This window comes from Babylonia areolata, chromosome 19, assembly GCF_041734735.1.
Source record: "Babylonia areolata isolate BAREFJ2019XMU chromosome 19, ASM4173473v1, whole genome shotgun sequence".
Lineage (NCBI taxonomy): Eukaryota > Metazoa > Mollusca > Gastropoda > Neogastropoda > Buccinidae > Babylonia > Babylonia areolata.
Window position 1 is genome coordinate 18016382 of NC_134894.1, and position 16238 is coordinate 18032619.

Genomic DNA, 16238 nt, shown 5'->3' on the forward strand with positions numbered 1-16238 from the left:
GCGGGCGGGGGGTGGGATATGGGGGACGGGGAGGGGACAGAGGGAGTAGGGAGTGGAGAGGGGGACATTTAAGTTACATGAAGGAATGTTTGTGGCGTGTTGTTTTGTTTACTGTGTTCCATGGATCTGAGAGACAACGGTGGAGAGAGGAGGAGAAGAGAATGTTGGGGGTGGGGGTTGGGGGGACGGGGGTGGAGAGGGGTAGGGGGGCGGGGGGGCGTGGCAAAGGTAGATCGATAGATAGACAGACAGATACATAGAACTCGAACTCGAACATTTTCGAACAGAGATACATAGAGAGAGACTGAGACAGAAAGGAGGTGGAGTGTGTGTGTGTGTGTGTGTGTGTGTGTGTGTGTGTGTGTGTGTGTGTGTGTGGTGTGTGTGTGTGTGTGTGTCACACACACACACACACACACCACATCACACACAAACACACACAAATACACACACACCACATCACACACAAACACACACAAATACACACACACCACGTCACACACACACACACACGCACACACACACACACCACATCACACACGACACACACACACACACACACACACCACATCACACACAAACACACACAAACACACACACACACACGCACACACACACACACACACACACACACACACACACCACATCACACACGACACACACACACACACACACACCACGTCACACACACAAACACACACACACACACACAACACACACACACACACACACACACACACACACACACACAGTGTACGCGCTAGCAGCTTTGACATACAACAACACAAAACGAAACACATCACTGAATCATTAATGCTAATAATAACTCCACATAAACGCGTAACCCGGCAGAACAGACCGTGCCATCACAACGCATTTGGCACAAATGAACAAAAACAATGACTGCTGGACCTTTTAAAACGAAGTTAGAAATGATAAAAGATGGTTTAAAATCAAATGTACCTTAAAGATGAAGACAAAAAAGACGTTTCGAGTCATAAACTCTTTGTCAGTGCATTCAGCACAACATAACAGTGCCACCACAACTCACACCGATACGATACGAAACAAGAGAAAACGGCAACTAAACCAATGTGTGGACTGAGCACAACAGTGCTTGTATTCTGTGAGCACAACACAACAATGCAATATAACACACGCGTTGATAGAATACACTGAAAACAACACTACTGTAAGCCAGTGCGTGAACTGACCACAGCAATGCGTATGTGAATCGGGCACAGTCGGAACAAGACAATATAACACACACACACACACACACACACACACACACAAAAACCCCGCAAAATTCAACTGAACCAATAGGTGAATTGCAGACAGAATTGAGCACAACACAACACAACACAACGATACAACATAACACTCAATGATACTGTACAAGACAACTCAAAACACAACTGAATCAATGCACGAAAAACAACAACAACAGCAACAACAACAACAACATCAACAACAAAGCAAAACTCAAAAATAAATTAACGGATGGATTTTGCGCGGAACTGAGCACAATACAACAATACAACACACATGAATACAATACACAACAACGTAAAAGTCCAAATAAATCAATGAGTGACCTGTGCACAGAAGTCAACACAACACAACAATACAACACTTAGTGATGCAGTCTAAAATAACACAAAAATCCAAGTAATTTAGTCCGTGAATTGAGCACAGCAATTCGTGAATTGGGCTCAACACAACAATACAACGCACAATGAAACCAGACAAAACAACGCAAAATTCAAAATACATTAACGGATGGATTTCGCACAGAACTTCACACAAACAACAATGCAATATAACACACAAAGATACAATATACAACAACGTAAACTAAAAAAAAAAATCAGTGAGTGACCTGCGCTCAGAACTGAGCACAACACAATAATACAACACATAATCATGCAATACAAAACAACACAAAACACAAGTATACCTAAACCAATCAGTGAATCGAGCACAGCTATGCGTGAATTGAGCACAACACAACAATACAACAGATGATGCAATACAAAACAACACAACTGAAACACATGCAATTCAGCCCATCAACTGAGCACAGCAACCCGTGAATTGAGCACTACACAACAAAACAAACAAATTTAATCATACATTGATACAATACAAAACAACGAAAAAACTCAACTCAATCAACAGGTGAATTGCGCACAGAATTGAGCAGTAACAATACAATACAATGCAATGCAATGCAGTGCATTACACTACACTACATACACTACACTACACTACAGTACAGTACAATACACAGTGATATAACACAAAACAACCCCAACACAGGCACTGAAACAACAAAAAGCACATTATAGAATGGGCTGACTGACCCTTGCAGCTGTCATTCACCCAGTCAGATAATTCCCATGTCCGTGGAACAGCAACCAGTAATTACTTCCCCACGATTACAAGTGACTGCTGCTGTTACACTAGTCTCTCCCTCTGTCTGTCTGTCTGTCTCTTTCTCTCGCTATCGCTCTCGTGTGTTAATCGCTCTCGTTTAGTGAACATTATGAGCGATGTCGTTTCCCTCTGTCTTACTCTACGCTATTCTTATACATGTCAATATTGGGTATAAATAGATGTATGTATACCTATATGTTTATGTGCATCTTATAACAAAGGCTGATACGTAAAAGTCTGGTCAATGTACTTATTGTCTTCACCGTTGGAAAATAAAGATTCATCCATTCATTTCATTCAGTCATTCTGTCTCTAAGTCTTTCTGCTTCTGTCTCTCTCTGTCTCTGTCTGTCTGTCTCTCTGTGCATGGGACATCTCCATTTTACAGTTAGAACGGGCACTCAAGCTGTAATTCTTTTCCCGTGCGCTTTTCTGTAATGTGAAACTCCGATCATACTTCAATCTCATGCAGGGAAAGCCCCGTTTAATCTTTCCTCTGTGTGAGTGTGTATGTGTGAGAGAGAGAGAGAGAGAGAGAGAGAGAGAGAGAGAGAGAGAGAGAGAGAGTGTGTGTGTGTGTGTTCGTTTCGGTTTTCGAACGGCAGTAATTATGCAGAACGTGTCACATGTACCGTGCATAAATGATCATTATCTGTCCCGTTTTTGTTGTTGTTTTTTCCCCCCCGACAGCGAGCAGAGCGGTGTAATACCACAGAGTTGCCCCCTCCTGTTTTTGGCATTTTCCCCGGGGAATGTAGCCTGTGTTAGGGTCATTGTCTTTAGCCGGCAATTATATGTATTGTATTGTATTGTATTGTATTGTAGTACTTTTTGTCATAACAATTTTCTCTGTGTGAAATTCGGGCCGCTCACCCCGTGGAGAGCGCGTCGCCACAGTGCTGCGCCACGCACATTTCGTTTTCGTTCTTTCCTGTCTGCAGTTGTATTTGTTTTACTATCAAAGTAAAACTTCCTTATTTTGACATGATTTTCCCAGGGACAACCCATTCGTTGCCGTGAGTTCTTTTACGCGCACCGAGTGCATGCTGCATGCGGACCCTCGGGTTGTCGTCCAATCCGAAGTACTAGCATGCAGCCCACCAGTCAAGGTGAAGTGAAGAGGGGAGTAGAGATGCCGCTCTGTGCACGAGACTCGATCCACTGGACACTCGCTTTCTAGTCAGTCGGGCGCTTAACCTCTGGGCCACCGCTCCTGACGCTTCTGTGACTGTTGGTCGGAGGAGAGGGCAGAGTGGTTAAGATGCCCGTCTTTCTCCTTCGTTTCCTACTCCTCCACTTCCTTCTCTTCCTCCTGTCCCTCTTCCTTCTTCACTTCCTTCTCTTCTTCCTGTTCCTCTTCCTCAATAACTTCCTTTTCTTCCTCCTGTTCCTCTTTCTCCTCCACTTCTTTATCTTCCTCCTGCTCCTCTTCCTCCTCCACTTCCTTCTCTTCTTCCTGTTCCTCTTCCTCATCCACTTCCTTTTCTTCCTCCTGTTCCTCTTCCTCATCCACTTCCTTTTCTTCCTCCTGTTCCTCTTCCTCCTCCACTTCTTTCTCCTTCACCTCTTCTTCCTCCACTTCCTTCTCTTCCTCCTGCTCTTCTTCCTCCTCCACTTCCTTCTCTTCCTCCTGCTCTTCTTCCTCCTCCACTTCCTTCTCTTCCTCCTCCACTTCCTTCTCTTCCTCCTGTTCCTCTTCCTCCTCCTCTTCCTCCTCTTCCTCTTCCTCCTGTTCCTCTTCCTCCTCCACTTCCTTCTCTTCCTCCTGTTCCTCTTCCTCCTCCACTTCCTTCTCTTCCTCCTGTTCCTCTTCCTCCTCCACTTCCTTCTCTTCCTCCTGTTCCTCTTCCTCCTCAACTTCCTTCTCTTCCTCCTGTTCCTCTTCCTTCTCCTCTTCGTCACCCACTCCTTCTCTTCCTTCTCCTTGAGGAAGGTGGCTGAATGGTTAAGACGCTCATCTGCCAATACAGTGTCGTTGAGGGTCTGGGTTCGATTCCCGCTCTCGCCCTTTCTTCCACGTTTGACTGGAAAAATTCAAACTGGGCGCCTGGACATTTGGATGAGACGATAAACCGAGGTCCCGTGTGCAGCATGCGCTTGGTGCACTGATAAAGAACCCATGGCAACAGAAAGGGTTGTTCTCTGGCAAAAATTCTGTAGAGGAAATCTACCTTGATAGGTAAGCATACAATGAAGGTCTCAATAAGCGTGTTGGGTTATGCTTCTGGTCAGGCATCTGCCATACAGATGTCGTGTAGCGTATATTGATTTGCCCGAACACAGTGACGCCTCTTTGACGGAAACTGAAACTGATACTGTTGGTGTCTTTTTCTTTGCGTCAATTGTTTCTAAGGTCCGTTGGTGGACTTCTAAGAAAAGCTAAGTGACAACAATTGTACGATAGTCAGTCGTGTCCGACTATGACCATCGAAACAGCAGAGGAGGCAACTGCTGTACCGACTATCTGGGCTAGAATTTGATTATAGTGGAGAGTGTCTTGCCCTAGTTACATCCCCCACTCTCTCGGCCAAGAGAGTTTTAGGACAGTCGGCACTGGGATGGTTCTTAAAGGTCAACTAGCCCCAAGGATGCTAAGAGCCAGTGCAATTTTGCGTCCTAGACAACACCTGCACTATCAGTGATAAAGCACTGTAGCGTCAGCAGCAGACATCAATAATGACTAGTTGTAGCGCTAGGATGAATCGGGATCCCGTGTTCACCAGTGATGATCAAAGCTCCGTTTCAGCAATGCGTTGTGTCCTTGGGAAAGGCACTGTTTAGTTCTATTTTCCTCACTCCACCCAGGTGTTAATGGGTACCTGACTTGGGTCGGGGAAGGTTAAAACGGCGGAAGGAGAGGACTGGGCCCCGCCTTCCCATGCCGACTCCTAGACACTGGGTATGAATTCACTGCCCCGATGTCCGTAAAAGGCTGTATATGGGACCTGTTAACCTTTCTTTTAAACATCCACCTCCCTCACTTTTCCATCCATCCTGTGTGTGTGTGTGTGCGTGTGCACTGATGCGCATATGTGCTCTGTCAGGACCAGCAAACTGAAAACTGCGGGGACAACTTCAATCAAAATGTGTGCTTCACATGCACAAAGAGAGAGACAGACAGACAGACAGAGACAGAGAGTGGGGAGGGGGGGGGAGACGTGGACACATCGAGAGAGAGAGACAGACAGACAGAGATAGAGACAGAGAGAGAGAGGCAGAGACAGAGAGACAGAGAGAGAGAGAGAGACGGAGAGACAGACAGAGAGAGGGTGGGGGGAGACCAGGACACATCGGTACACAGTCGTTTCCTTAAGCTGATCAGATACAACGGATATAGGTTTTAGGTCACAACAAGGTCAAGCCATAATTTACCCCACCTCGCGAAGCACAGGGTGGTAAAAAGAAAAATCTACCCCTCCACCCCACCATTACTTTCAGTTTTTAACAAGCTGGAAGATTTATCAAATTTTCACGAGCTACATATCATTGCATCTTCTTTCCGGTGTCATCATGTCGTTTTCCCCTTTCCCTTTTATATCTGACCCCATGGGGAGAGAAATGTAAGGAATCCGCTGTTGAAAACTGACCTTGTGGCCAAACTAGAAGAAGGTCTGTTTGACCAGAGATTAACATTTCCCTATCACCCAACACCCACCACCTCGTTCTGAATTCTACTAGAATCACACACACACACACACACACACACACACCGTACAATGTCACTCAAAGTGAAAAGACGTTAAAGAAAGGACACATGTTAACTGCATACCTGTCTAGCCCCTCGGGCGATGGTCAGAACAAACTGACCCAAAACCTCTCTCTCTGGATCGCTCGCTCGCCCTCTTGACAGGGATATAAAAACACAGTAAAATTCTGTTTGACCCGCACTCTCAGAGATGATTTATTATGCCGACAAGTGCTCTGTCTTAGTCTCTCTGTCTCTGCCTGTCTGTCAGGATCTGTCTGTCTGTTTCTCTCCTAGCTATGTAGTGTTGTAAATGTCAAAATTACCATTCATGTAACCATGACTATAATGTGCATGCTGCATTGATATAACGATTTCCTTCTTTTGTTTTATTTTACTGTTCCCCCTTCGAGGGCAGGATAAAAAAAAAAAAGCACTTTATCTGTTACCCTCAGAATTTTTATTTTATTATTCAGTTCATTCCGCTCTCTCCAGCAGTGTGGTCATATGAAGTTAAAACAAGAGAGCCAAGGCCTTCAAGACTCAAGTGTGATACACTTTTCTTAAAAAATCCAAGCTTTTTATGTAATGTTTAAGATGAGAAAGATCAGTTTAAAGCAAATTAACTCCCCTAGCATTAATTACAGAGTAATTTCCCTTTTTTTACTAACTACACCAAAAACGTTTGCAAAATAAATAAAACTTCCATGCTTAGCAAAAGAAGTTCCTGTTCGAACTAAAAATGATAATAATAACTGCTCTTGTTGTTGGGTCAGAATATCAGATCAAAGTGCCAAGTTTAGAGAATACAAAAAAATATAAATATAACAGTAAATGCAGTTTGCATATAATTAGGCTTCTTCTTTTTTTCTTTTTCTTTTTTGTGTGCCTATCCCAGAGGTGCAATATTGTTTTAAACAAGATGACTGGAAAGAACTGAATTTTTCCTATTTTTATGCCTAATTTGGTGTCAACTGACAAAGTATTTGCAGAGAAAATGTCAATGTTAAAGTTTACCACGGACACACAGACACAGACACAGACACACACAGACAACCGAACACTTTGTTTACACAAGTGAGTCAAAAAAACAGGCCTAACGCATACTGCTTCAGATTTTAACATCGATGAATCATCAACATTGGTCATCTCTCCACTGTCTCTCTCAGTTACAGAACAGCTGAGTTCTATCAACAGAAATAGCCGAATGGTTAAAGCGTTGGAATTTCAATCTGAGGGTCCCGGGTTCGAATCTCGGTGGCGCCTGGTGGGTAAAGGGTGGTCGGACATTTTTCCGATCCCCCAGGTCAACATACGTGCAGACCTGCCAGTGCCTGAACCCCCTTGGTGTGTATACGCACGCAGAACATCAAATACACACGTTAAATATCCTGTAATCCATGTCAGAGTTCGGTGGGTTATGGAAACAAGAACATACTCAGCATGCACATCCCCGAAAACGGAGTATGGCTGCCTACATGGCGGGGTAAATAAACAAAACGGACATGCACATAAAATGTTAAATGTTACATGTTTGTCTGAGTGTGTATCTGTGCGTACCTGAAATCTGATTGAATAACACAGAAAACGAATGATGAGCGCCCAATGGCAGCAGTCGACTCTACCCAGGTAGGCAGCCTGTTGTGTAAATGACCCCGTGTTTGTAAAGCGCTTACAGCTTGGTCTCCGACCGAGGATAGGCGCTATATAAGTATCCATATCAATCAATATTTCTTTAAATGAAATAAAAGATGTCCGCTCAGTCTATCGAAAATTGCAAAAGGGGAGACTTAAAAAAACAACAACTCGTAGGTTGTAAAACAAGACTTACCTCCCCACACTCGGCTTATATCACAGATTGACATAAGTTAACATTTGGGCCAACAGCAAAGTGAGAGCTGTATTATCAATGGTTTCTCCAGTCAATGGGAAACCATTTACAGCTTAGTCTTTTGTGAAGGACTATGACTCTCAAACTAGGAGGCAAAATTGCACTGGCTCTTAGTGCTGCAGCCTTGTGGGCTAGTTGGCCTTTGGGAACCATCCCAACGCCGACTGTCCTAAAACCCTCTTGGCCGAGAGAGTGGGGATATACTTGGGCAAGACACTCTCCACTATAATCAAATTCTAGCCCAAATAGTCGGAACAGCAGTTGCCTCCTCTGCTGTTCTGATGGTCATAGTCGGACACGACTGTAATAAGATGTGTCTGACTTTCCAGACCATAATCATGTCTGTCTTCATGGTAACGGTTTTTCAAATATCTCTTTACACGATTGATTCGGTTTTGTGTCCGTGGACAAAGACACTTTACTCAGATTTTCCGTACCCCACCCAGGTGTGAATGAGTAGGTGTACCTGAGTTTCTTCAACGGCAAAAGGAGTGGACTGGGCCTCGCCTTCCTACGCAGAGCCCTTGACACAGTGGATATGAATTCACTGCCCCGATGGCCGTAGAAGGCTATGTGATATTTAACCACCCACCTCCCTCACCCATCCTTTCAGTCAGTCTGTCTGTTTGTTTGTCTGAAAGTCAGTCTGTCTTTAACTGTTACTCGCTTTCTTGTATTTGCGATGTCTTATAGATTTTCTCTTTTTTTTTATGAACGCAGTGTATAATTATGTGGGTGTGGGTATGTGTATGAATGTGTGTACATTATGTGTGGAGTTACTCTCCCTCCCAAACTGAACAAAAAAGCTTTTAGTCTTTTCATTAAACTTCTCTGTCTCATTTCCTGTCTCTCTGTCGGTCTGTCTGATTGTCTACCTGTCTGTCCATCTCTCTCTGTGTCTGTCTGTCTGTATCTCTCTCTATCTCATATGCTTCCCATGTTATTAATGTTCTCTCACTATTGCTGTGTGTATTTATTGCATCGTTACTCGTAGTACTCTGATAATTGATGATATACATCATGCCTGTTTCATACAATACATGTATGCGTGTTTTTTTTTTTATTTGTATGTTTTTTGTTGTTTTGCTTGTTTGTTTCATTTGTGTGTTTGTTTTTCTTCTCTCGTATCTCCCCAACCCAACAACAAAATTCTCATATTCTAATGTGTGTGTTTCTTTATATCTGTTATATCCCTTAATGATTATGCCTTTATCATTTAGTATTGTGTAGTCTTGACCGTACGTGGTCTTGTCATGTCTTGTCTTGTCTTTGTCTCATCCCCCTCTGCCTCTCTTTCCCCTCCCTTCTCTTCTTTCCGTGTTCCCCTCTCTTTTTCTCTATCATGTGAATAGTGATCAAGTGAACAAAGTGTAGTGGTGGTGCTGAAGCACACACACACACACACACACACACAGAGGGAGAGAGAGAGAGAGAAACCGCTGACGACGTTGATTGGAGCAAGCCAGCCCAGTACAAAATCTACCAAGGAAAAACAAACAAACAAACAAACAAAAACAAAGAAAGAAAAGAAGCTTTTCTATCAGTAAGCCTACATGATAACCTCAACTAACTAGCGGTAGCAATATCAGCTTTCATTGAAGTGATAACTCTTAAGATAAATCGTGAAAACCCCTGCGTTTACAGACAGACAGCTATGAAGAAAAGACAATCAACGTGGAAGATTTCGTATCAAGATCAGATGCGGTCATCTTACAAGCAGTAGGCCAAGCAAAACTATAAGTACTAAGTACATTGTCAACAGTTTGTTCTTGCAGCGCTTTCTCATATGGATAATAGGCTATGTGCACACGCCGTTGTGTCAGTATTGTTCTATTTTCCGTCATTTGATCAGAATACAATTGAATAGAATATGTCTTTATTACCAAGTGTACCGGGGTCACAAGGAATATTGGTGGTGGTGGGGGGGGGGGGGGGGGATAGTACATGTATAACAAGATACGAACATAAATCGAAAAGCATACACAAACACAGATACAGTAGAAATTAGGATACATACAAGTGCATATCAATATAAAAACTTGCGCATACTCATACATGCACGCACTGCACACACACACACATGCACGCACGCACGCACACACACACACACACAACAACAAAAAACAAACTCTCTTACACCACTGACGTGTGTTTAGAGGTTTATTATTCGTCATTAAATCGTTTGGGTTTACTCTGTGTGTGTGTGTGTGTGTGTGTGTGAGTGAGTGAGCATGCAAGTGTGTGTGCGCGGACGTGCGCGCACGCGTGTGTGTGTGTGTTTATGTGCACGCGTGTGTATGTGCAAGCAGACTCCCGTTTTGTGTATCACACGAATTATATCTATGACTGATGTATGTTTTCAGAAACACGACCGGTGGTCAGTTCTGGCACTGCAGCACAATGATGTAGCCTTACACAGCTGTCAAGGTGGACATTTCTCTGGCTTACAAATACGCGCACAGTGGAAGGGGGGCCTTAATGCCGCAACCCACCGCAAGGGGTAGGCAAATCATGACAAATGACTGTCTGAAAACAGAAAAACAGTGAAGTGCTGTTCCCTCAAAGGACACAACACCATGCCGAAACAGGGCCACGATTCCTTGTGTGATCACTACCGGTGAAACACTGGATCAGAAGTCCTAACACCTGACTGAACCTGACACGGTGCCGCTTCCAAAAGACATCTTTATTGTTGGTCTCTCAAGAGACAGTCTTAAGACGAACGTTTAGAAAAAAAAAAAGAGGACTGTTCAGCAAGGAACCAGAAGAACCGTACTACCTCCCTATACAACAAAAACAATAACAACATTAACCACAACAACAACACCAATAACAACAACAGCAACAACAATAATATCACCAATAACAACAACAGCATCAACAATAACAGCAACAACAACAGCAGCAACATCAACAATAACAACAGCAACAACAAAAATAATATCAACATCAACAGCGGCGACAACAACAGCAACAACAGCAGCAGCAACAATAACAGCAACAGCAACAATAACAGCAGCAGCAACAACGACCGCAATAATAATCATCAACAACAATAGACGTTCTCTGGGACATGGCTCGCCTGGAGGCTCACTTGTCTGCCCCTCACCAGTTGCCTCCCCTCGCTCTGGAGCAGCAGGAGAAGCTGGAGGAGAACTTCCGGGTCAACCGGAACCCCTCGGACCTTGACGTCATCATCATCGCCGCGGAGGTGGCGCTCCCTGAGGAGGTGGTGAAGGTGGGTGGGTGAGGGTGAGATGAGGGTGAGGGTGAGGATGAGGGTGGAGCCACAGGGCTGAGGTCAGTGGGAACTGCTGGGCACCGGCTCGGAAACCGGTTTTTGACCACCAACCATTCTTTTTTTTTTTTGTTTTTTGTTTCTTTGATTTTTTTTGTTTTTGTTTTTTTTTGTGAGGGAGGGGGTTTGGAATGACGAGGAGGGGGGTGGGGGGGGGGGGGGGGGGGTGAGAGGAGGAGGTGAGGGCGAGGACAGGGGATGAGGGAGGTGAGGGGGTGTGGGGGGCTCTTACCAGTACGTATACCAATATGTGTGTGTGTGTGTGTGTGTGTGACTAAATAGAATAGCCCACACATAATGTGGATTTTGAAATTATCTTTTTTTTTTTTAATGTATGTATTATGTTCTGCTAATTTCACACCGAAAGGAGAAAAATACAATTTTATTGTAGATAAACACTGAATGTGTATGGAGCCCGTGATCGAAGCTTACGTTTTAACCCCTTCGCTGCTAAAAGCTGAGAACAGTGTGAGGCTAGCTTTGAAGAGCATGCAGTCATTACATTGTGTGTACTTTTCAGTGCTGTAATTGATTTATTTTGCCGAACAAAAAAGTATAGCGGTAGTCCCAAGAGGAAGTAGTCTACATGAAGAATGGTGACCGACATTCGGACTTGAAAGCTCACTATTACGCCAGTGACGTGCGTGTCATCCCTCCATTGACGAGTGTACTCGTCAACAGCAGTAAAGGGTTTAAGATGAGAGAGAGAGAGAGAGGGGGGGGGGAGGGAGGGAGAGAGGGAGAGGGAGAGAGGGAAAGAGAGAGATGGGGGGAGGGAGGGAGAGAGAGAGAGGGGGAGAGAAAGGGAGAGAGGGAGAGAGAGAGGGGGGAGGGAGGAAGAGAGAGGGAGGGATGGAGAGATGGAGAGAAAATGAGAGGGAGAGAGGGAGAAGGACAGAGGGAGAGAGAATGAGAGACGGGGGGGGGGGGGGGGGGGGGGGGGGGGGGGGGGTAGGGAGGAAGGGAGAGATGGAGAGAGAGATGGGGAGAGAGGAAGAGAGAGTTGGAGGGAGGGAGAGAGAGAGAGATGGAGGGAGAGGGAGAGAGAGAAATAGGGAGAGAGAGAGAGAGGGAGAGAGAGGGAGGGAGGGAGAGAGAGAGAGAGAGGAGTGGGGGGGGGGGGGGAGGTTTGCGGCAACTCCAACCGGTTTTACTAGCCGCCACACATGTACATTGTTTTTTCTATGGGCTACGCATGCCACCGCTTTTCACCGCACATCTCTAATTTTGTTGTTTTTATTAGAAACTTTCTCTTTTTTTTTTTACGTGGTAAGAAAAATAAAAACCCCGCATCTCTCAACAACTTCTACAATTTCCAAACGGCTCAGCAGTGACGCAGTAGTGGTGCAGGGTCTCCTCTGGCGTGTGGCCTCCTAGCGATCTAACATCAATGGTTTCCCTGTGGACTACCGGCCGCTGGGACTGTGACAGACGAACCCGGGGTGTGGCTGTGTCCATATTATTATTATTATAGAAGAGGACTCGGAATGAGCGGCATGGGTGTGATGCCACTGAAACGGTGCAGATGAGAGAGCAGAAAAAAAAAGAAAAAAGAAAAGAAAGGGCGGACAGACACACAGATGGTCAAGGAAAAAGAATTCAAACTACGCGTGCTTTCTATCTTACTTGCAACTGACTGACCAAGACTGTTAGGGGTAGTTTAATTTGAAAGACGTTTTTCCTCGACACCTTATATTAAAAAAAAAAAGAAAAAAGAAAAAAAAGGGGTGTGTGAGGGTGTTGACAAAAAAAAAAGAAAAAAAAAGAAGAAAAAAGAAAAAAAAAAAAAAGATGTGGGTGGCTGGCTGGGAGAATGGAATAACTCGTGCTAACACGACCGTGAACAACAGAACAATTAAGGGCCCTTAATCAGTTAGCAAGGAAAGGTTTCTTTTTCATTAACGCGTTCCTTTTAACAAGTTAAATGTAAAAGGAACTGAAAGAAATTAAAACCAACTTATACCCCACCTCCACCCCCCTCCCACACCAGCCAACCGACCGACCGAGCAGACACAACAGCTTTTCTTTTCAGAGCACTGTCCTCACGCAATGTCCGTGTGGTGGAAATAAACACAGGGGTGACAAAAAGCGAAGTGCCACCTGCTGCTTGACCGGTGCAACAGCCTCAAAATACCCCCATGAGATATTTTACCCCGGGGTCATTCTGGACCAACCTGGACTGACACCCCCCCCCCCCCCCCTCTCGCACACCCCCTCCCCCCAGAGTAGTCAATTTGTAGCTAGTCAAGATCGACCACCACCATCCCCCACCATCACCCCGCCCACCCCCATCCTCGTACTTGGAAATTACAACCACCCTGAGGGTTTGGTCAAGAAGCTATTGAAAAAGGAAGGGTGGGTTGTTCTGTGCTGGCCTTAACCGACATCTTTTCCCCTCTCCGTAATAATCTAACGGAAGGAAAACTTGGAGGAGTTCTACTTTTGAAAGCAAATTAAGCCATGATGACCACCTGGGGGGAGTGAGGGGGGGGGGGGGGGGGGGGTCATTTTCAAGTGTGCTCAAAACGAATCCCATGTCCATGACGAAAGGGCATGGGGTATTAAAATCCAACGAGGGTGTGGGTCAGTTCAGTTGAAGTTTACCCCACAAACTTGTAAATATAATATTTACAGAGTGCGTGTGTTGACCCACCGGGAGTCATTTTCCATGCTTGTCTGCAAAAGAACCCTGTAGTAACCAGATTTGACCCCGGGGTAAAAGAAAAAGAAAGTAACAGGGGTACGTACAGGCTGCAACGCCGGAATGTTCTTACATATGAAACCTCTGCTTGGAAATCTGTTACGCGAAAACTTTGCCCAGCCTCTCTCACTCCCTCGCCCTGTCTGTCTCCCTTTCTCTTCAGGGTCACTGCTCCCCAAAATCACAAGGTGACACTTAGAGCAAGGTGTGAAACGAAACCCTACCTGTTCTCTCTTTTTACCTAGGAGACTCGGGAGGTTTAGGGGGTGGGGGTGGGAGAGTGTGGGTGGGGGGAAAAGGTGTGGATGTTTTTGATGTTTCATGATCTTAGGAGTGCCAACTTTGCTTTGCATTCAGAATCAAAGATTTCCCCAAGTCTTCGCTGTTTCTACAGAATCTGGAAACTTCTTTAAGCAAAGCAAACTTTGCACTGCTGAGATCGCTAACGGAGCTCCGCCCAGCAACAGCTTTACTTGGGCATTGTTGTAGAACTCTGTGTGACCGGTTTTAAGTAGGTATATCGTGACATCATATCACCTACTTATTGTCACATATCATATCACCTACTTATTGCCTCTCAGGTACTGTGATATGTATAATGGGTATTGTGTAGTTTGTAATGATTTTGTGAGTGAGAACATATTTCAGTGTTTGGCTCGATGTCTGTGATGGGTTATACATGTCAGTTTTCGCTTCAGTATTCAAATACACGCCAGTTTTTCACATCGAACGGTATAGTTAAACATGCTTTATACTTGGAAATGCTCTAGACAAATCAAACTATCATCATCATTATCATTATCAGTTTCAATGCCGTGGTACCGCTACCACTGACGACCTCTGTCCTGATCTGTTCCAGAAATGGTTCCAGCATCGGCTGGCCTGCTGGAGACAGAACCAAGGCCTTCCAGCCAATCAGAGCTCGGTCCAAGACTGACGTCAATGGCAAACTATACGTCACACACGCTCAGCCTATGATTGAGGTCAATGGCAAAATATTCGTCACACACCAGCTTGTACTGATTATGTCCGTGGCTTGAGAAACGATTCTGCATGCTTCTTTACTTTGTGTCGTTGCTTTTTTCATCAACAATATGACATTTAGAATCACAAAGTAATAAGCAGTTAAGTTATGAAGGCCGTTTCTACATTTGTACATGTATGGTGACATCGCATACAGTGATTCGCGTTTGTTGATGAGTTCGTTCTTTTGCTTAACGTCTATCCACATTTGTGATTTTAGACGAAAATGAATAGTGTATCGGTGGAAATGAGGGAGTAAGCTCAAAAGGATATCATGTCCATTTAAAATGCCAACAGTAACATGATTTGATTTCATCACATATATATGCTTTCTGTTGAAACTGAACACGCCTTTACAAATGACAATACTGCAAACATTTGCAAAAAACACATCAGATCAATTTAAAACCCTGACATATCACATACTCCGAACACTTAAGTCAAGCAAGAAAATGTCCATTAAATAGTAACAGACAGACACAGTGACAATGTAATATAATGCTGAATATAGTATGCTTCCTGAATGAAATGAATATATAAATGAAAAGAAAAATAAGCTGCCCAGAATGAATTACACGGGTGTGGATGGGGAAGGGGAAGGGGGCGGGGGGAGAGTGAATGACTGCTTTTTGTCGTTCTGACAAGTTTGCCGCAAGGCCTGGTCGAAGGGCCGCGTTACCGAAAGAGGTCTGCCTATCTAATACCCAAACAAAAGTAAAATAAAATTAAGATTATTTTAACCGCCAAAATGCCAACACGGGAAATCCGTAGTGTACGAAAATGTTCCTACATATTTGTGCCCTAGATCAGTCTAAGTGATACTTAATTTTGTCAACAGCCAGTAGCACACACACGCGAGGGCACGGCATTGGGCCTCCGCAATGCATGTGCATGTGGATTTCTAAATCATGTTAGATGGAAGTTTTAGGCCAACGCACACAAACACACACACACTCACGCACGCACACACACACACACACACACACACAGGGTAGTCTGTGAACCTTTACGTAATTTCAAAATCCCCGACGCGTGGAGGTTCACGTCTGTGTCCTTCGGTACCTTTGTTTAAAGGTTCCAGAGCCTTTTATGGCCATCGGGGCAGTGAATTCATATCCACTGTATCTAGGGCTTGGCATAGGAAGGCGGGGCCCAGTCTTCTCTCTCCGCCGTTTGAACTTGCCCGTCAGGTCCCCATTCC

At 44.6% G+C, this 16238-nt stretch overlaps 1 protein-coding gene across 1 annotated transcript in view; it reads left to right on the forward strand.

Annotated features, from left to right (window-relative positions):
• LOC143293510 (homeodomain-only protein-like) overlaps positions 1 to 15004 on the forward strand; it is a 17024-nt gene extending 2020 nt beyond the window's left edge. Inside the window, exons 2-3 of the mRNA XM_076604413.1 lie at positions 10379 to 11253; positions 14874 to 15004. Coding sequence (XP_076460528.1) covers positions 11089 to 11253; positions 14874 to 14951 — 243 coding nt within the window. The 5' untranslated portion in view covers positions 10379 to 11088 and the 3' untranslated portion in view covers positions 14952 to 15004. The remainder of the gene's footprint in view (positions 1 to 10378; positions 11254 to 14873) is intronic.
• Positions 15005 to 16238: the final 1234 nt, after the last annotated feature.